This window comes from Somniosus microcephalus, chromosome 4, assembly GCF_052327205.1.
Source record: "Somniosus microcephalus isolate GS21.2 chromosome 4, FLI_Smic_1.0, whole genome shotgun sequence".
Taxonomy (NCBI): Eukaryota; Metazoa; Chordata; class Chondrichthyes; order Squaliformes; family Somniosidae; genus Somniosus; species Somniosus microcephalus.
In genome coordinates this window covers 279,195,663-279,217,128 of record NC_140990.1, presented here as the reverse complement: position 1 = coordinate 279,217,128, position 21,466 = coordinate 279,195,663, and the positions used below count along the sequence as shown (strand labels likewise).

The window sequence follows — 21,466 nt, the reverse complement described above, 5'->3', positions numbered from 1 at the left end:
GTTATACACATCACCCCAAACAGCCTGGGAACATTGTATTGATGGTTTTAGTGACCTGTGCACTAAAATCCCAAGATCTCCCTCCTGCTCAGATACCTCAAGTATATTCCTATTTAGCAAATAATCCACACCAACCTCACGTGTGCCAAATCTCATAACCATACATTTCCTTGTACTAAATTGCATCTGCCAGTTCTCTGCTCATTGATCAAACTTGTCAAGCTCCTTTTGAATTTGTGTGCATTGATATCCATCATTTGCCACTGCTCCCAAATTGGTATTGTCTACAAATTTGGGCACTTAGGACAAAATTCCTTCCTCTAAATTAGTTGCAAAAATTATAAACAACAGCAGCCCCAACACAGAACTTTGTGGCACTCCACTGGTAACTGGCCGTGCACTAATACTCTGTCGTCTACTAGCCACCCATTTGCCAATACATTTTAATACATTCCCATCTCTTCCACCGGCTTGGACCTTATATAGTAGCCTATTGTGTGGGACAGTACACTGATTCTTTTGACTGGCTAAAATTATGGCTGTCCAGTCAACATTTATAGTAGCTTTGAAGTGACAGTCACATTTGAGTGACATTGTCACTGTTGAAAAAGAAATAAGACTTGCATTTCTAGAGCGCCTTTATGACCTCCGGACATCCCAAAGCGCTTTACAACCAATTAAGTACTTTTTGAATGTAATCACTGTTGTAATGTAGGAAACGTGGCAGCCAATTTGTGCACAGCAAGCTCCCACAAACAGCAATGTGATAATGACCAGATAATCTGTTTTTAGTGATGTTAATTGAGGGATAAATACCCACATACCCACAATAATCATCTTCATATTGCATCTTGTTATGAATCATATGGTGAAGTTACAATGACAGACCTGTTATTTGTCAAAATTGGAAACCAGAACATGTAAGCAGAAGTGTGGGATTGTGAGCAAACAATGGATGTCTCGCCTGACAGCTCTGAATGCGTCACTCTCTCACCCACAAGCCAAAGGCCTTTCATGTAGTTACTGGAGCGAAAGAATAGTAATGAAAGTGATAGCAAATTAAAAGAAACAGTAGGGGAATTTTGGGGTAATGATTATATATGTGGGAGTTAACACTGTTAATTTTACAGAATGTGTAATGATTCCATTGTAATGAAGGAAAATGTTTATCAGCCTTTATAAATAGAATTTTAGAGCCTTTACAGTCAAAATGCTACATAAATACACTAAATGTTTTCATTTTGAGGTTCTTCAACTTAAGGCACATTGACCCTGAATCTAACCCGGCGCTGGAATCGAGTGGCGGTGGGGGGGGGGGGGGGGACGATTGGCAGCAAACCACCCTGACCTCGGCAGTGTTGTAAAGGAATAGCCATATTTCAGAAAGATACACCATCCTATGAACAGAATTTTTGACTTTATTAAAACATGACAACTGGGTTTAAAAATCTAAAAGCCTCAAAGACACAGGCTGTAAACAGAATACAGGCTTCTGAGATAAAATGAAGTGTTAACACAAAAGTTGTAAACACCATACAAGCTTTTGAAATGGGAATTGATTGTTAATACTGAGACAATGGCCCTATTGAAGCAAAGGGTTGCAGCTTCCAAGAAGTCTGCAGTTTGGAGAAACACAATAACTATACTCAGTTTAAAGTGTTATAAACTAACACTTTGGACAGAAACACAGAACATTAAAAAACCATGTGCCTTTGTAAAAGTAACATCAAATGAAACCAGGAGTCCTGAAGTCTGTAATACAACCAATTGAAGTAGCTAAGAAATGCATAGAACACCCTAGTTGAAGTGTTTTTGATTTACATATTGTAAAAGGTACAAACAGAAGACTTTGTAAATATGATATCAATAGATGACACCAAGCAATCACATGGTTTTTATGTTGAAAATGGAACAGTTAGGAGACACGTCTGCTTATAACCAGTTACGGTGATATTAAGAATTGAATTGAAGACCTTCGTAAGAATGACATCAAAGAGATAAATCTGTTATAACCATTTTTTATGATAAGTTTTTGAACACCTATACAGCAGACAGGACAGCTGAATTGACAGTAAGACTAGAAAAGAATTCAACAGAAGATGACTTGAGATAATTGGCTTATATCAGTAGAAAACTTCAAAGGATTTACCACTTGGAAAAAAGGGTATAAAATATGGAACTTTCAGATAGGAAGTCAGAAGTCACTGGAAGGGGCAAGCGATTCTCAACTTTAGAGGCAGGCTCTGTAAGTTTTTAACTCTTTGAGTCTCGGGGATCAAAAGGTACTTTTATTTAATTTTGGTGGATATTCTGGATTAGAAATAAGACTAAGAAATATAAAAATGTAACAAAGTTAAGATTTGAGAATAAGGATCTCTGAGAAGAAATGTAAGCTATTTGTATTTTGAACTGTTAAAGTTGCGATTGAATCACCAGCTGTTAGCTGCATGTCAGTTCTTCAATAAATCTATATATTTTTAGAATTGTCTCAAATAGTATTTCTGTATCAAACTCGCGAACTCAATCTCTCTACACTCTTTGGTGAGGAGTTGCAGAATTCTGGAGGGGTTTTCTGGACCCTCATAATATCCGGAAGGTTACAGTCTAGTTAAACTTATTAAAAGTGCTATCTGGAAGACATAACATCTTCAAGTCATTCTGTTCCTTTAGAGAGAGATAGCCTGGACCTTTAGACCCAATGAATTATAGAATTCACTTTAGTTGAAGGTGAATGTCTGGGGAATACGCCTGATCTGGGGTAGCCCAAAAAGGGCTAGGACTAGTAATTATCCCTTCAGTGTGAGGCTTGGGTGTCAACTGCATGTCCCCAGTCAATTGTCTGCCCGAAACCAGAGGGAAGCGGCAGCAGGCTGGTGGGCGGGAGTGGAATGTCAGGCGGCAGGAGGCTGCCAGCAGTAACTGAAGGTACAGTCAATCAAGTCATGGGGAAGGAGGTTTCAGGAAGGCCTCACGATCGGGGTGGGGGGGAAAGCTCAGGGCAGCAGAGACCTAAACTTTGCTCCTGCCCCAAAAGGAAATATTAAAAAAAGTTAAATAACTTACCTCTTTGGGCATCTTCTGGCCCCTACTCCTCATGAACTTCGGTGGTATCACTGATGCCCAAGGCCCGCCTGATGCAATTTTCAGATGGACCCGTAAATGGGCAAGCAGCCTGCCCACCTGAAACACCTTAAATATACAATTGGGGTCCTATGCTGGTTGTAAGACCCCGATTGCAATTTGCAGCAACAAATGAATGGAGTGGGTGCTGCCAAGCAGTGAGTGACCTTAGCAGTTGTCCTTAAAGGGAGCGTTGGCAGCTGCACAAAAAATGACCCAGGGCTCGTCCTGGGCCCACAAAGAAAAATGGTTAATTTGCCCCAGTTGCCCCCCAGTACTTTTCCCTGGGGGCCATTGTTCAGGTGTGATCCTTGACAGTGACAGTGAGTGTTGGAAGGCGATTCAACTATGGGGGACATCAATGCTAATCCTGAATCTTCCTTCACCTAGCATCCAATCCCAGCAGAGGGAGACACGGTGGCATAGTGGTTAGCACTGTTGCCTCACAGCGCCAGGGACCCGGGTTCGAATCTGGCCTCGGGTGACTGTCTGTGTGGAGTTTGCACATTCTCCCCGTGTTTGCGTGGGTTTCCTCCGGGTGCTCCGGTTTCCTCCCACAGTCCAAAGATGTGCGGGTTAGGTTGATTGGCTATGATAAAATTGACCCTTAGTGTTAGGGGGATTAAATACGTGGGGTTACGGGGATCGGGTGGGATATGTGTCGGTGCAGGCTCGATGGGCCGAAATGGCCTCTATCTGCACTGTGGGGTTTCTATGATGATTTCTATGATGAGGTCATGATAGTGATCAGGAGCAAGAAGTTATCTTCTTTCTAACTCTGAGTGCTAAGGTCAATTGTAGCACCCTGGTGGTTGTCCCAGCTGAGGTGCATAAGCAGACCAGGAGTTGAACCGGGGGGGCTTTCTGGCAGGTGTGGCTCAGCCTGACCTAGCCAGCTAAGACTTTGGAGGATCCCTGGCTCTGGTTTTATGGTTTCATCAGGTTATGTGACATTTGTTAAAAATATGGAATCTGTGAGCACTGTATGATATTACATCAGTAAAACAATTAATGATTAAGGATTGACTTTTAATTTCATGATTTTCATAAAATCTAAAATAAAAATTAATTTCCCCTTTGATTCCTTAGACTTTGGGTTTGTGGGATACAGTGAAGAACTGCTCGGGAACAACACATTCCCAGACTACAGCCCAGAAGAAAGTTTCTTCACAGTTTTTGGTGTCTTCTTTCCCACTGCTACTGGTAAGATAATACAAGTGATTATTCATATTTGAATCCTGTTTGTTTACATTTGTCACAACCTTGGACTTGAATTGTCAATGCAATTCATTATATGTACTGTGATGAAATATTCCATTCATCACTCATCAGTATTTCTCTGCCTGTGACTGTGGTTGGTTTCAGTTTCATTTCCATTGTATTGTACTGTGTGTAGGGGTCCGCCCATACCTGGCTCCTATGTAAGCTGGCCCAGCCTGCAGCACATCCAGTACGGCAGACCTCTGGATGGAAGATACATTCTCCTCTGTGTGTTACCTTCTAAGTCAATAAAAGCCTTGTTTTGTTTCGCTAACATCGAGTCTCGGATTTATTGAGGCACATCAATCTTATTGACTTAATTTTCAACACAATGGATCAACTCTTGAAACCCGAACGTTTGGATTTGGACCAGCATGCTTCGGACGCATCGGCACGCTTCGGACACTGGTTTATGTGTATGGAATTCTTCCTGGACAATTCCGCAGCCGTCAAAGACGCTACGGACGCTGCGAGTATGAAACTCGGAATTCTGCGGAATTGGGTAAGCCACCGGGTTTACCCCCTCATCCAAGACGCCGACACGTACCCGGCCGCCTGCGACATCTTAAAGGCGCATTACCAGCAGCCTACGAATGAGGTGTATGCTAGGCATCTGCTCGCTACTCGCGCACAGCGACCTGGGGAATCGGTGGAGGAGTTCCTCGGCACCCTGAAAACGCTTGGCAAAGACTGCAAGTGCCAAGATGTAAAAGCCGCAGTGTACACTGACGAGCTTGTTCGCGATGCCTTTATCACAGGCCTCAGCTCCACTTACATCCGGCAGAGACTGCTGGAAAAAACGGGATTGGACCTGAAACAGGCTGTGGACACAGCGCGATCCCTGGATGTGGCCCAGAGAAACTCGGACGCCTACTCTTCAGCCCGCGCCGTCCACGCCACCACGTGTGCACCAATGGCGCCGCCATCTTGGAAGGCATCTTCCCCGCCCGGCAGCCCGACACCGTCGGGGCCCCGCTCTCCCCCCAGAAGCCCTACGACAGCCGCGACGTGTCGGGGACCCAACTGCTACTTCTGCGGGCAGCCGAAGCACACCAGAAACCTGTGCCTGGCGAAAGGCACCACCTGCTTTAAGTGCGGTAAGAAGGGGCACTTTGGGAAGGTGTGCAGAGGGAACCCCGCCGGAAAACCCGCCACCGCCGCGTGTGCGCCGTGGGAGCGGCCATCTTGGACGCCATCTTGCCCGACCTCGTGGGGTCCGCCATCTTGTGAGCAGACAGCGTGGACGCCATCTTGTCTCGATCAGTGGCATCGGTCACAGTGGACCAGACCAGGCCACACCCGCTATCCAAATCAATGGTGGACATCGAGGTAAACGGGTGCAGGGTTAAATGTTTAATTGACAGTGGAAGCATGGAGAGTTTTATCCACCCTGAACTGGTACAACAACTCTCCCTAAAGGTGGTCCCTACTCGGGGTACCATCTCTATGGCTGATAAAACCCAGACATCGACCATTATGGGTTACTGCACGGTACAATTGTCCGTTAACGGAACTGTATACGATAATTTTAAAGTATTAATCATGAAGAATCTATGTGCGAGCGTGATCTTGGGCCTGGATTTCCAGTGCTACCACCAAAGCATCACGCTCAATTACGGTGGGTCCCAGCCGCCCCTCACAGTGTGCGGTCTGGCTACCCTGAAGGTAAAGCCGCCTTCGCTATTCGCGAACCTTACCCCTAACTGCCGGCCAATAGCGACCAAAAGCAGGAGGTACAGCTGGGAGGACAGGCGGTTTATCGCGACCGAGGTAGACAGGCTCCTGAAAGAGCGCATTATTGAACGCAGCAATAGCCCGTGGCGCGCCCAAGTGGTGGTGGTAAGGGGTAGCGAGAAGAAACGGATGGTGATCGACTATAGCCAAACGATCAACAGGTACACCCAACTAGACGCCTACCCGCTACCCCGCATATCAGAAATGGTGAACCAAATCGCCCAATACCGGGTGTTCTCCACCATCGACCTCAAGTCAGCGTACCACCAGCTCCCTATCAGACCAGGGGACCGCCCGTACACCGCCTTCGAGGCGAACGGACGCCTCTACCAATTCCTCAGAGTCCCCTTTGGGGTGACGAATGGGGTCTCGGTCTTCCAGAGGGAGATGGACCGCATGGTCGATGACCACCACTTGCAGGCAACCTTCCCCTACCTCGACAACGTCACCATCTGCGGTCATAACCAGCAGGATCACGACCCGAACCTCGAGAGGTTCCTGAAAACCACACAAAAACTCCTCACCTACAACGAGGACAAGTGCGTTTACAACACCACGCGCCTCTGCATACTAGGCAGCGTGGTGGAGAATGGGGAAATCGGACCAGACCCCGACCGATTGCGCCTCCTACGGGAGCTGCCCCTGCCCAACACTCCGAAAGCCCTGAAAAGGTGCCTGGGGTTATTTTCTTATTATTCCCAATGGGTCCCCAACTACTCCGACAAAGCCCGCCCCCTCTTGAAAGCATCCTCTTTTCCGCTCTCTGCTGAGGCCCATGCCGCCTTCAAAAGCATTAAGCAGGATATTGAGCGGGCCACGCTACAGGCAGTGGACGAGAACAGTCCCTTTCAAGTGGAAAGTGATGCGTCTGACTTTGCCTTGGCGGCCACCCTCAACCAGGTGGGGCGGCCCGTAGCTTTCTTCTCGAGGACCCTCCAAGGGCCCGAGATCAGACACTCCTCCGTAGAAAAGGAGGCCCAAGCCATCGTGGAGGCAGTGCGCCACTGGCGCCACTACCTAGCCGGCAAACGCTTCACCCTACTTACCGACCAGCGGTCGGTAGCGTTTATGTTCAATAATAAACAGAGGGGGAAGATTAAAAATGATAAGATTCTTAGGTGGCAGATCGAGCTCTCCACCTTCGATTATGACATCATTTACCGGCCAGGGGCCCTTAACGAATCCCCCGACGCCCTCTCACGAGGGATGTGTGCCAGCGCCACCGGGGATCGGCTACAGACCCTCCACAATGACCTCTGCCACCCAGGGGTCACGCGGCTGTTCCACTTCATAAAGTCCCGCAACTTACCCTACTCGATTGAGGAAGTTCGGTCCCTGACCAGGAACTGTCGCACTTGCGCTGAGTGCAAGTCTCGGTTCTACCGCCCAGATAGAGCCCAGTTAATCAAAGCTACACGGCCCTTTGAGCGGCTCAGCTTAGATTTCAAGGGCCCCCTCCCGTCCGTCGACCGCAATGTTTACTTCCTGAACATTGTGGACGAATACTCTCGTTTCCCATTCGCCTTCCCCTGCCCAGACATGACCAGCGCCACGGTCATTAAATGCCTCAACAGCCTGTTCTGCCTGTTCGGTATGCCGAGCTACATCCATACGGATAGGGGGGCGTCCTTCATGAGTGAAGAGCTACGCCAGTACATGCTGTCCAGGGGGATCGCCACGAGCCGTACCACCAGCTACAACCCCCGGGGTAACGGTCAAGTGGAGCGAGAGAACGGGACAGTATGGAAAGCAGTCACTCTAGCTCTAAGGACCAAAGGCCTCCCTATCTCCCGCTGGCAGGAAGTCCTCCCAGATGTACTCCATTCGATACGGTCGCTATTGTGTACTGCCACTAATGCCACGCCTCACGAGCGAATGTTTGTCTTTCCCCGGAAATCCACCTCAGGCGTATCCATGCCGTCATGGCTCTCCACCCCAGGTCCGGTATTCGTGCGAAGGCATGTGAGGGGCCACAAGACGGACCCTCTCGTGGAGTCAGTGCACCTACTCCACGCCAACCCCCAATAGGCGTATGTCCGGCACGCCGACGGAAGGGAGGACACCGTGTCCATAAAAGACGTCGCCCCAGCCGGTAACGACAACAGCAGCAACAACGACAACAGCAGCAACAACGACCACAGCAACTCTTACCCACCCGCTACTCTTTCATCACCCCCGGAAGAACATCGACCAACGGTACCCCCACCAACTACCCCTTCAACAACCCTGGCGGCACCCCCGGCAGAGACCCAGGAGGCCACCGGGGACACCCGCGGCACCACAACAGCCACGTCGGTCGCAGAGGACTATCAAACCCCCGAACAGACTAAATCTATAGAAGGGGTGAATGTGATGAAATATTCCATTCATCACTCATCAGTATTTCTCCGCCTGTGACTGTGGTTGGTTTCAGTTTCATTTCCATTGTATTGTACTGTGTGTAGGGCTCCGCCCATACCTGGCTCCTATGTAAGCTGGCCCAGCCTGCAGCACATCCAGTACGGCAGACCTCTGGATGGAAGATACATTCTCCTCTGTGTGTTACCTTCTAAGTCAATAAAAGCCTTGTTTTGTTTCGCTAACATCGAGTCTCGGATTTATTGAGGCACATCATGTACCACACTAGTGCAATAGGAGATGTTGAGGTCCCTACCTTAACCAGTTGAGCCATTGGGAATCCTTACTCTGTCTCCCAGTATAATAGGCTACCCCCAGAATGAAGGTTGGGTAATAGGCTCCCTTTTGAATGGAAGCCCCGTGCATTAGCAGGGCAGGCTTAACAAGGTCAATCAAGGGAAAATAGTGTGGGCTGACCGGACATCGTTGGGGCGGGACTGAAACCCGACAACCAGCAGTCCTGCCCCCAATGCGTCTCCATTGACAAATCCAGCCCCATGTGACAGTGAGTTCCACATTATCACCACTCTCAGGAAAGGAATTCCTCCTAAATTCTTTATTTGATCTGTTAGTGTCTATCGTACATTTATGCCCCCTAATTCTGGACTCATCCACAAGTGGACACAGTTTCTCGTGTTCACCCTATCATATCCATTTACAATTACAAAGCACTGAGCAATGTGACTGTACTTTTTCGTTCTTGGTAATTTTCTCCACTGCTAGGTCCTCTTCTTCTATCACTGACTTGGGGGACATCCAGCTGCTGCAGGCCCTACCACCACCTTTCTCCTGGTGGTCCCTGGGGTTGGCAAAGACAGCAATGATAATTAGGGATATGAGGCAGCTTGCTGGGCCCCGTGTCACTGTCTGTACTTACATGAAGCGAAGAGGGAAAGTATAGCCAGCTTCCATCCTGGCAAGCACGAGAAAGTGAGCTTGCCGTAGGCCTCACTGCCCAGTTTTCTCTAACCCCGCCCCCCCATCTCCCCCAGTTTCCATCTACGTCCCACCCAATTTCAGGCAGGATAGCAGAGGAAAATCTAGCCACTCTGTGTTTGAAATGGGTTCAGTTCCAGCCCTTGCAAGGATTTAACTCTTTGTAGACCTTGGATTTGCACGTGAAATGATTCCTCATTAACACAAATCAAGGACATCGTCCATTTATTGGCAAAGTCTTTACTAATCTTTCACCATGGAACCCTGCGATCAGTAACGTGGTTTACAAGCTACAAGCATCCCATCTATTTCTGTGCCAGTCTTCAATTTTTTCAGGCCTTAAGACCACTTTGGAAGTAGCCTTGCTGTCTGATTTCGGGTACGGCGTAAAACGGCTGCTGATTTGCTATGAGCCCATTTCGCACCAGTGGCGAAGACCAATTTCACCTCTTATCTATCCGCATTTCTTTGCAGTGGATGCTACTTAGCTGCTATATTGAGTGGGAGGAAGAAATAATTTACGGAAACTGGGATTTACTTCCAACAGTTGAGGTAGTAATTGTCAATTATTACAAATTAGTTGTAATCATTTATATTTTTTCATCAGTTCATAAACATGCCCATTGGTAGAAATGTTTATGTTGTTATGGTGGTTGAGTCAACAGAGAATGCCAAGTGAAATGTTTTACACAAAACCAGTGGACAATTCCTCTTCCAGCAACCTAACGTATAGTCCTCAATGTGGTTAAAACTGAGGGAATAAAATCATTTCTTGCCGTCTGGCATTTTGTCCAAAAATGCAGAACGATTTTTTTCTTTATCTTTAAATAGTACTGATTGAAGATTTGTCTTGGAATGCCTGGTTACTATAACAATACATCTTACCTAGTCACTGCAGATAATTCTCAAGGCTGTTGCCTGCATACTTCCAGTGCACTTCAAGAGGATCTTTTTATTTTCATTTCAGAGATATTTCCTTTAGCTAATCTTCTCTGCAATTTTTCATATGTATATTTATATTGCATTTGTTGAAGAATTTACTTCAAAATTCACATGTTTAATCCAACAGTAGGGAGGCCATGCAAACTGTCAAGCACCATGCATGTGTGAGTGTGTTGGTGTGGGTGTGTGTGGGTGTGTGTTGGTGTGTGAGTGTGTTGGTGTGGGTGTGTGTGTTGGTGTGTTGGTGTGGGTGGGGGTGTGTGTTGGTGTGGGCGGGTGTGTGTTGGTGTGGGGGGGGTGTTGGTGTGGGGGGGTGTTGGTGTGGGGGGGGTGTTGGTGTGGGGGGGGGTGTTGGTGTGGGGGGGGGGTGTTGGTGTGGGGGGGTGTTGGTGTGGGGGGGGTGTTGGTGTGGGGTGTGTGTGTTGGTGGGGGGGGTGTTGGTGTGGGCGGGTGTGTGTTGGTGTGGGGTGTGTGTGTTGGTGGGGGGGGTGTTGGTGTGGGCGGGTGTGTGTTGGTGTGGGGGGGGTGTTGGTGTGGGGGGGTGTTGGTGTGGGGGGGTGTTGGTGTGGGGGGGGGGTGTGTGTGTTGGTGTGGGGGGGGGTGTTGGTGTGGGGTGTGTGTGTTGGTGTGGGGGGGGGTGTTGGTGTGGGGGGGGTGTGTTGGTGTGGGGGGGGTGTTGGTGTGTGTTGGTGGGGGGGGGGTGTTGGTGTGGGGGGGTGTGTGTTGGTGTGGGAGTGTGTGTGTTGGTGTGGGAGTGTGTGTGGGGGTGGGTGTGGAGGTGTGTGTGGGGGAGTGTGTGTGTTGGTGTGGGAGTGTGTGTGGGGGTGGGTGTGGGGGTGTGTGTGGGAGTGTGTGTGTTGGTGTGGGAGTGGGTGTGGGGGTGTGTGTGGGAGTGTGTGTGTTGGTGTGGGGGTGTGTGTTGTGGGGGGGGAGGTGTGTGTTTGAGAGTGTGACTATTTGTTGGTGTGTGTATGTTTGTTTTGTGTACGTGAGGGTTTGTTTGTATGTGTTAGTTTGTGAGTGTCTATGTGAGCGCACAAATCCATTTTAGGAAAATTTGTTTTCCAGGATGGCCTTGCTGTGACCATCTTATAGCAAATTTATATTGCAGCCACTTCAAGAAGAGCTCTTCAGTGTTGGCTGAGGCTCTGGGTGCTGTGGAAACCATATTGTTTATATGTGGCAGGAGGAGGGGTATGGATTCCATAGTACATATTAATAACTGCACCTGGCACAGAATGGCTGCTAGATTTGCTTACATAATAAGTCATTGCACTGCTAGGTAATTGATTGTGTGACGCATTTAAGCTTACGTTGACACACAAGTACTAGTATTGTGATTTTATTAACTTTGATTTCTGCTATATTCAGGTGTGATGGCGGGATTCAACATGAGTGGAGACCTCCAGAAACCTGCATCCAACATCCCTGTTGGGTCACTAGCAGCTGTGGGCATCTCGTAAGTTCTAATGACTATAGCCTTTTTTAAAATAAGAGAGAATGCTGCATGCACTTCTTGGATGTGATCAATCCATTTTAAATTCTAATCAGCATTTGTGGCGACGCTATATGAATGAATTAAATGCCTGGTGGTTGTTTTTCAAACAAACAGCACTGGCTGATTATAGTCAAATTGGATATAATCAACATGATAATCACAGAACTGAAGGAAGTCATCGCTGTATGAGAACGTGTACCAAATGGGCATAATTTTAAACAGCACTCATTCCATACAGGCCATATTAAAATGAATCTCCCTTAAAACAGCCTAAAATAGCTATGAATTTCTAATAGAAAAAATAGAAATGTAAATTCTTGAGCAGTGAGTTATATATTAATTTCATGCATTACAGTAAACCTTTTAGTGACTACTTTTGGACTGATTTGACTATATATAAAATGGAAGTCATTTTCTAGCACCAACATAATATGTGAATTCTCCATGTTTTGCTAATTTGATATGTTGCTTGGCACATTATAACCCATTTATACTGTAGCCTGGTGTTTCTACTGAGAGACGGGGAAAATTCAGTTGGTTTGCGCCTCCCGTTAGCGCCTTAAGAGGGCGCTAATGGAGCGCAAAGCAACTAGCGCCCGGGCAAGGGGATATCTGCGCCTCTCGCGGAATTTACCGGACATTTTGCGCCAGCACTAAACAATACCGCCCGATCTCCTGCGCACGCAGATCTTGACGTCATTCGAGCGTGCAACGCCCTTGTGGCGCCCCGGAACGGAAATTGAGTGGCGCCCCACTCCCTTCCACCTGGCGCAACCAACGACAGGTAGACTGGAACGCTTCCCAGTCACTGTGGGGCTGGGGGGTTCTATTTAAAGGGGGCCTCTTCCTGGCTTTTTCTGTGGTAGACATTTTTGCACTACTCGTTCTGAGAGAGAGAGAGAGAGATTTTGAGAGAGAGAAAGAGAGACATCTGCATTGAGTCAATGCTGTCTGAAGTAGTTTTGGCTTCTGACCATAACTTTGCAGGTACTTTGGTTTTTGATCTTCATTACTTTGATTGCCAAGATACTATGGGGGCTGCACTGAATGGGGGCGTCATCCTGCGCCATCAGATTCAGAGGGCACAGAGAGAGAGTGGCAATCATGGCCAGATGGAGGAGGGCCAACAGGCCTCTGTACAGGAGACCTTACCCTCCCAGGGTATTTCGCCAACAATTCTCCTACATTAATATGTCTGAGGAGCAGTGTTTGCAAAGGCTGCGCTTCAGCAAGGAGGTGGTCACTGAGCTCTGCCACCTGCTTCAGCCAGATCTGCAGCCTCAACTGAGGAGCAGGACGTCTCTGTCGGTGGCAGTGAAGATAACAGTGGCTCTGAACTTTTATGCCACCGGCTCATTTCAATCAGCTACTGGGGACATCGCCAATATCTCCCAGTTCGCGGTGCATTGCTGCATCCGTCAGGTCACAAATGCCCTTTATAAAAGGAGACGAGAGTACATCTGTTTCCCCATGACCCCGGACAAGCAGCAAGAATGCGCAATGGGCTTTGCTAGGATAGCAGGCTTCCCCATGGTGCAGGGCGCCATTGACTGCACGCATGTGGCTTTGCGTGCTCCGCATGAGAATGCCGAGGATTTCCGCAACCGAAAGAGATTCCATTCCTTAAACGTTCAGTTGGTCTGTGACCACAGACAGCTGATACTCGCTGTCAATGCCCACTTTCCTGGCAGCAGCCATGATGCATTCATCCTGCGCCAGACTACTGTGACAGAACTTTTCCAGGCACTGCATCACCCAGGTGGTTGGCTTCTCGGGGACAAGGGATATCCACTGTGCAACTAGCTGATGACACCGCTCCGTACGCCCAGCACCCCTGCTGAAGAACGATACAACGAGAGCCATCAAGCTACCAGGAACATTGTTGAGCACACAATCGGCGTGCAAGCAACAGTTCCGCTGTCTGGACCATTCTGGAGGAGCCCTGCAGTACTCGCCTGAGCGAGTCTCCCACTTCGTTGTTGTGTGCTGCATGCTGCATAACCTGGCAATCCTCAGGACCCAGCCAATGCCACCAGGCCTTGGAGCACCACCAGAGGAGGAGGAGGAAGATGAGGAGGATGATCGTCAGCAGCACCAAGGTGGGAGGGAGGCCCACAATGTAGAAACTGGAAGGGCTGTCCATCAACGGCTGATAGCAAGCCGCTTCTAGGCCCCTGCTGAGGAAATGGCTTCTGCCGTTGAGAACAACATGAATGAAACCAACCTGCAACCCCTAAGCTGGCCAAGGCAACAATGATTGCAAAGACCAAACATGTACATTTTGAATACAAAAATATATTTATTTTACAAACTCTGTGTGTGTCATTTCCGCATGACAAACTAATAGAAAGAAACACAAAAAAAACAGTCATTAACATAACTGGTTCTCACAACCTGGAGATAATGTCCAAAACACACAGAAAAAAATTGACCACGAACCTTGGCCTTTAATAAAAAAAATGAACAACATTTTGTCACACCTCCTACTTTTTGCCCTTCGAGGGTGATCTCCTTCCCTTGCGCACTTCTCCCCTTCCCACCCTACTGCTCCTCCGTAATGGGACCCCAGTGGCTGCACCAAGGCTGGTGGAAGGCTGCTGATTGTCACAACCTGAGACTGCAGATGCCCTTGAAGGACGGCCTCGACCAGCTCTGGGCCTGGAGGGCCCGGCTGCAGACTGCACCAACTCTGCATGGGCGGCAGCAGTCTGTCCTACAGGTGGTGGCAAGTACAGTGGAGAAGTGATAGTGGTGGCAGCAGGAAGGCTGTCATCTTGAGAGAGGACAGCAACTCCCTGCTCAACCGACACACTGGCACTCCCATAGGGCAGCACTTCAGCAACTGGAGCAATCTGACGGAGCAAAGATTGCTGGCCTGCTGTGGCGCGGTGAGAGCCCCGGGGAAATGTGTCCGAAGCAGTGAGGATGGCAGCAGTCAGTGCTCGCGTGGCCTCAATCTGAGTCTGCATGAGAACAGTCAGAGATGGGGTCATGGCAGCCAGTGACCGAATTGCAGCACTAAGCATTTGCGTGGCATCCGCCTGTGCTACAGCGAAGTGCTCCACACTCCTTGCCAGTGATTCAATGCATTCGGGCACCCTTCCCACTGCATCCATGAGCTCAGTGTGCATGTCCACCGCCTGGGTGTTCATTTCAGCGATGAGCTGCTCCTCCTCTGCGTCCAGTGCAGTAGGACTCGCTGGCATACTCTCCCTCCGGGGAGAAGGCCCCCGAGCTTCCCTACCCCCATCGCGTTGCTGCAGCCCACTGGATCCTGGAGCTTCACCCTCATCAGACCCTTCCCCCCGCTCCCCTCCAGGGAAGGCGTGTTCCCAGTGTGGGCATGGGCTTCCTCGGGAGAGGGTGGCGCTGATGCTCCGGCTTCCTCTTCCTCCTCGCCTGCAGCTTTACTCCCACTGGCAGCTTGAGAGCCCGTCTCCTCACCTGGTGAATCACCATCTGAAAGCACGGAGGTACAAGAGTGGCTTTAGCATGAGGACAGGGTGGCAGTAAGGGAGGAAAGAGTGCAGCGATTTAGTAAGTTGGATTGAAAGTGTCAAAGGCTGGTGTTGTGAGGGACAAGTGGAAGGAGAGAGGACAAAAACGTGATGACCTTACCATTGCTGTCCAGAACAGGGTCGGCGTCTCCAGTGGCGACGGGACCGATCACCCGGCTTGTCACAATCCTCTGGACGTGCACCTCAAGATCGCTGAGGGGTTGCAGCTGAGGCCGCCCTCCACCTGTCCATTGCTGCTGTCTCCTATTATGAGATAGCTTGGCCTGCAAGAAAAAGGACGGTGTCTGAGTAAATATACAGCCATGGTCTTGCCTGATGTGCCTCCCATAGTTGAATAGCCCTTACTGTATGCAGAGTGTGGAATGTGTGTGTGTGTTTGATGAAAGGGCCATAGGTGTTGGATGAGTGTTGGGCATTGGGGCTTTTAAGACCCTGTGGCCATAGAGTGAGGTTGAGATGGAGGGATGGAGAGGTATTGAAAAAAAGCCACTCACCCTGACGACCCGAGTGAGGTCGTTGAACTTTTTTCTACATTGGATATGGGTCCTGGGCACCATGCTCCTTGAGATGCTCTGAGCCACCTCCCTCCACACTCTTCCGTACTCACGTGGCAACGGCCTCCTGCCACTCTCTGGGTACAGTATAGATCTTCTGCACTCCACCGCGCCAACCAGAGCCTCCAAGGCCCGCTCGCTGAAGTGCTGTGCTCGCTCCCTGGCCCACTCCATAGTCCTTGCCTGCAAGATTTAGCCACAGGTCTGTCCAGGCTGAGATTCAAGGCTCCAATGAGCAGGGTGTGGCTGGAGAGCAAGATCGACCCTCCCCTTTAAGAACTGGCCAGTGTGTCTGTGTTCAATCGCTAACTGACAGCACCTGTGCTGCGCCCGCACTCTGAGGTAGCGCCTCGCTCCTCGGCCTTTGCACCTTAAGAGGTGTGTAGCACCTGATTTAGCGCTCCAATTACCTCCAGCGGTGATAAAAGCCAAGTTTGCCGTTGGAGGCGATAATTAGTGCCAGGCGCTAAATTTTGCGCTCGGCCGATAATAGCGCCCCAAACGGGGCGATACTGCATTTTTCCCCCTGAGACTTTATAACCTGCGTATTTTGTTGTTGCACTGCAGAGCATGTGTGCAATGTAGTTTTACTTTGAGCAATATCAGTATTAGGAACTGAAATATAATTTTGGTGCAATGTAGGTAGATTTTGAGATTGCTGTTAATTCAAGTGACGAGTGCACTGTAGAGGGAGCTTTTCCTTTGCTGTATCTGATAAAGGATTGCTCAATGCTGGTATCAGCTAATTTTCAAAGAATAGGGCCACGATTTTTTCAATGGAGGGGGGTTGGGTGCGGGTCAGGTGGTTTCCGGCTTCCAGTCCCGCTCCCAACTGCATCTGGCCCACAGAAGTGATTTTACATTGATTAACCTTGTTAAGCCCAACCTGCGGGCTTGCCGGCCAATTAATAGGAAGCGGGTCAGATGACGTCATTTGATGACGCGTCATCTGCTGGTTTTCTTAAAGGGACTGTGCACAATTTTTTTTGACAGCTCATTTCTCAGTGTTTGACAGCTTTGAGGTGCTGCAAACACTGACAGTCACTGTACAAAGGTGAGCTCTTGCACCCAGGCTCCCCAATGACTCCCTCCATAGGCTGGAATAGATGGCAGCTGCAGGTGAGGTGACAGAAGCAATCTGTCACTGGTGAGAGAGGCTCTCCCAATGAGGTGGCACTGGACATGGATTTCAAAACTTGTTACCTAAAGAAATGTGTAAATGCATTAAAAATGAATTTCCCAACATTTTCTTACCTCTGAGACTCACCAGTGCAGCTAGGACCAACCTAAAAAAGGGGATCAGGACTGCCAAAAGGAAACAGACACTGCGGATAGAGGATCATTTCCGCAACAACTCGGACCCCCGGCGCATGTGGCAAGGCATCCAGTCCATCACTGACTACAAGGGCAAAAACACCAGCCCCCCGGTTAGCAATGCCTCCCTTCCGGAGGAGCTTAACAACTTCTACGCTTGCTTCGACAGGGACAACAGGGAGCCAGCTACCAAAGCCTTGCCACCCCCGGAAGACCAGGTGCTCACTCTGTCGACCTCCGACGTAAGGGGTGTTCTACGCGGAGTGAACACACGAAAGGCTGCTGGACCAGATAGCATCCCTGGACGGGTACTCAAGGAATGTGCTGATCAGCTGGCTGATGTCTTCACTACCATCTTCAATCTGTCATTGGCCCAGGCAGTAGTCCCTACATGCTTCAAGACCGCTACCATTATTCCTGTGCCAAAACAAACGGCTGTGACGTGCCTGAACGACTATCGACCTGTCGCACTCACACCCATCATAATGAAGTGTTTCGAGAGACTGGTCCTGGCTCACATCAAAGCCAGTGTTCCCGCCTCTCTTGACCAACACCAGTTTGCCTATCGTGCAAACAGATCAACGGAGGATGCAATCACAACTGCTCTACACTCGGCACTGAATCACTTAGATGGTAAGGAGACCTACATCAGAATGCTGTTCATAGACTACAGCTCAGCATTCAACACTATTGTCCCCAACAAGCTGGCCACCAAACTCCAAACTCTTGGCCTGAACACTTCCCTCTGCAACTGGACTCTGGACTTCCTAACAAACAGACCCCAGTCTGTCAAATTAGGTAACCACACCTCCCCCCCGCCCCCCCGCGACCCTGAACACGGGGGCCCCACAAGGATGTGTGCTGAGCCCCCTCCTCTACTCCCTCTTCACCCACGACTGTGTGGCTGTTCATGGTTTCAACACCATCATCAAGTTTGCGGATGATACCACGGCAGTAGGCCAGATCACCAACAACGATGAGTCAGCCTACAGGGAGGAGGTCCAGCATCTCGTGAAGTGGTGCGCCGATAACATCAAGAAAACCAAAGAAATCATTGTGGACTTCAGGAAGTCTAAAGGCGGAAGTCACACCCCCATCCACATCAATGGGGCTGTGGTGGAAAGGGTGGACAGCTTTAAGTTCCTCGGAGTCCACATCACGGAAGACCTCTCCTGGTCCCTCAATACCTCCTCTCTGGTGAAGAAGGCCCAGCAGCGCCTATATTTCCTAAGGAGGCTGAAGGGATGTAACCTGTCACCCCTGATCCTCTCTAACTTTTACCGCTGCACAATAGAGAGCATCCTGACAAACTGTATCACAGTATGGTATGGCAGCTGTAGCTACTATGACCGGAAAGCCCTGCAGCGGGTAGTCAAAACTGCCCAACGCATTACCGGCACCCGGCTACCGACCATAGAGCACATATACCAGAAACGCTGTTTACGGAGGTCACGGTCCATCATCAAAGACCCTACCCACCCCAGCCACAGTCTGTTCGCCCTCCTGCCATCTGGGAGACGCTACAGATGCATTCGCACCCGGACGACCAGATTTAGGAACAGCTTCTTTCCCAGGGCTGTCGTCCTACTGAACTCCACAAATAAACTCTAAAGCCTGTACATCTGCCAATGCACTTTATTATGGTTATGTTTATGTTAATGTATTACAAGCCAAATGTATGTTGAATGTTTAAATGTCTTAATCTAAATGTACACTCTCGGGAGCCGCAAGCCTACATTTTGTTGTACTGCACTTGTGCACAAACAATGACAATAAAAGTTGATTTGATTTGATTTGATTGGATCCTTCACACCACTTCTGCAGCTGTCATCAATTCAAAAACATTACAGCAGACTCACAACACGCCACACTTACCTGGCGTGGTGTACAGATGTCGGGAAACCCGAGGCAGAAGCGGCAAAATTAAAAAATAGCCTGTCAACTACTATCAGATACCTGTTAACAGGCAGGTAATTGGCTTTAATCCTCTTCCTGCCGCTAGGTGTCAGGTTCATTCGCAAATCGGTAACCCGACACTTGGGAAAATTGTTTGGAGGTGGGTTGACGGCGGGATCGCAACCCGCCGTCAATCAAAACGATTTTACCCTTTGACTCGCCTCCAAACCTGCCCTCTGAGCGCTGGCAAAATCCAGCCCTTAATACTGGCTACTAGCTTCTCATATAATCAGAAAACTAAAGGAAGCAGCAGTTGTCATAGAATCTGTATTCATAAAGTTAAAACAGAAATAATCTGGACCAATACATTTTTATATAGGGGATATTGAGCTATTTTGTTCCTTAAAAGAGTCCAAGATATTACATTTGCCAAAGCAGCCATCCATGTGTGCTCTCCGAGTAAGACTGGTAACCTGCTGCCTGTTTGAGCTGAATCGTGGTCGGTATGGTGCTCTGCTCATATCCAGTGTGACCTCGACTAAAAGTTTGCAAACTTATTTCACATATGTAGGAAGTCACACAGCACCAGGTTATAGTCCAACAGCTTTATTTGAAATCACAAGCTTTCGGAGCGCTGCTCCTCGAAGGAGCAGCGCTCCGAAAGCTTGTGATTTCAAATAAAGCTGTTGGACTATAACCTGGTGTTGTATGACTTCCGACATTTGTCCACTCCAGTCCAACACTGGCATCGCCACATCATTATTTTACATAGGTGCCTTGCTGTGGCCAAAACGGCAAATCTTTTATCTCTTTGGTTTGGGTGATGTGCATGCTGGGAAACTAAATCAATAACTGTTTAGAAAGTTTGACCTTCATGTTGCCAACCATCTAAAACAAGCTAGTTGGAAAATGATGGAATATTGCAGCCAAGTTTGGAGATTCCAGAGAAAACATGTCTGCTGCACCTAAACACAGTACAATCCAAATGAGTGGACTTGCTGAGAAAGGCTGACTCCATATAGCAGACTCTCCCCTCTACAACATCAAAGAGATATGATGGAGCATCATGAAAGAGCTCCTGATATTTGTCAGGCTTTCATTTATTGCCGAGGACACAAGAGCTTTTACACCCGCAGTTCAAGTTCTATGTCAGTCCAAAAAGAATACCAGCAATGAAGTAAAACTCTCCCTGATGGTGTTGCTCGAAACGCATTCTCTTTTATGCAGAAGTTCAAACACAGTTAACTGTTATTTTTTAATCCAGAGCAGACACACGGATATGTAGAATTTCCAGCTTGGCAACCCAATACGACTTTTCAAAGTCATTCTTTGCTCTCAGCACCACAACGATCAAGTTCAGTAGAAATTCTGTTTCCGTTGTCTCCAGCTGCACCCCATTGTTGTGCGAACTTGTGTTCAAAATACAACAAATTGCCAGTAGGGGTTCCATACTTCTAGAAACTAAAACATGTGGATAAGTTGCAGTGGAAATTTTAAAGGTTTAAGGATAAAGCTTGTCTGCCAAAACATAAGGCTGGTTTTAGAATATTAAACAGATATTAATCATGGTCAGATGTCTACAAACAAGGGGAATGTTGGCTTGAACGAGCTGTGCCATTTATGCTGCACAACACCCAAGTTCCTATTGACATTAGATCTACCTGTGGAGGGGAGTACTTTCATGCACATCATGCCGAATCTCAGACCCCAGACCTATACAGTGACTGGAGTATGGGATTCGGCATGGTGTCCACTAAGTTGCAGAATGCAGTCAGTGCTGGATTCACACCAGCACAAACTTGCCAGTATAAACAGGATATTAAAATCAGTCTGTGTTCCTGTCAGAGATAGATACTCTGAACAGCTACACTTTTATCCGTGAAGGTCAGCAACATTTGTGCTAATCCATTGTAACTTTATTCAGCTATAATGCCATTGTTCCGACTTGGATAACTGGTGTCCATACGTCTTGTAAGAGCTGGGTATTGATTATGTTGAGGGTATTCTGAAAATGGTGTGGTAGATTGCAAAGGTAGTTTAGTAGCCCTTTTATATTACTGTAGCTGACATTGAGGAAGCAGTAGGAACTGATATCTGGATATTTGTCTCGTTACTGCTGGCTGGCTTACCCTGTACTTTTAGCAATTGGATGCATATGGGAAAGTGGCATCACCACAGAAAATAGCACGACGCCAAGTTTTTGTGATGATATGTCCCTGCATGCTCCTCTTTGTAGCTGTGTCAGAGTCAACCTTTCAGTTTTGTAGAGCAGATGGCACTGGCACCCACGGCATGTT

The 21,466-nt window shown here is 48.4% G+C and overlaps 1 protein-coding gene across 1 annotated transcript in view; it reads left to right on the top strand.

Moving 5' to 3' along the window:
- slc12a8 (solute carrier family 12 member 8) overlaps positions 1 to 21,466 on the top strand; it is a 232,458-nt gene that overhangs the window by 123,349 nt on the left and 87,643 nt on the right. Inside the window, exons 6-7 of the mRNA XM_085986505.1 lie at positions 4,210 to 4,323; positions 11,761 to 11,848. Coding sequence (XP_085842631.1) covers positions 4,210 to 4,323; positions 11,761 to 11,848 — 202 coding nt within the window. The remainder of the gene's footprint in view (positions 1 to 4,209; positions 4,324 to 11,760; positions 11,849 to 21,466) is intronic.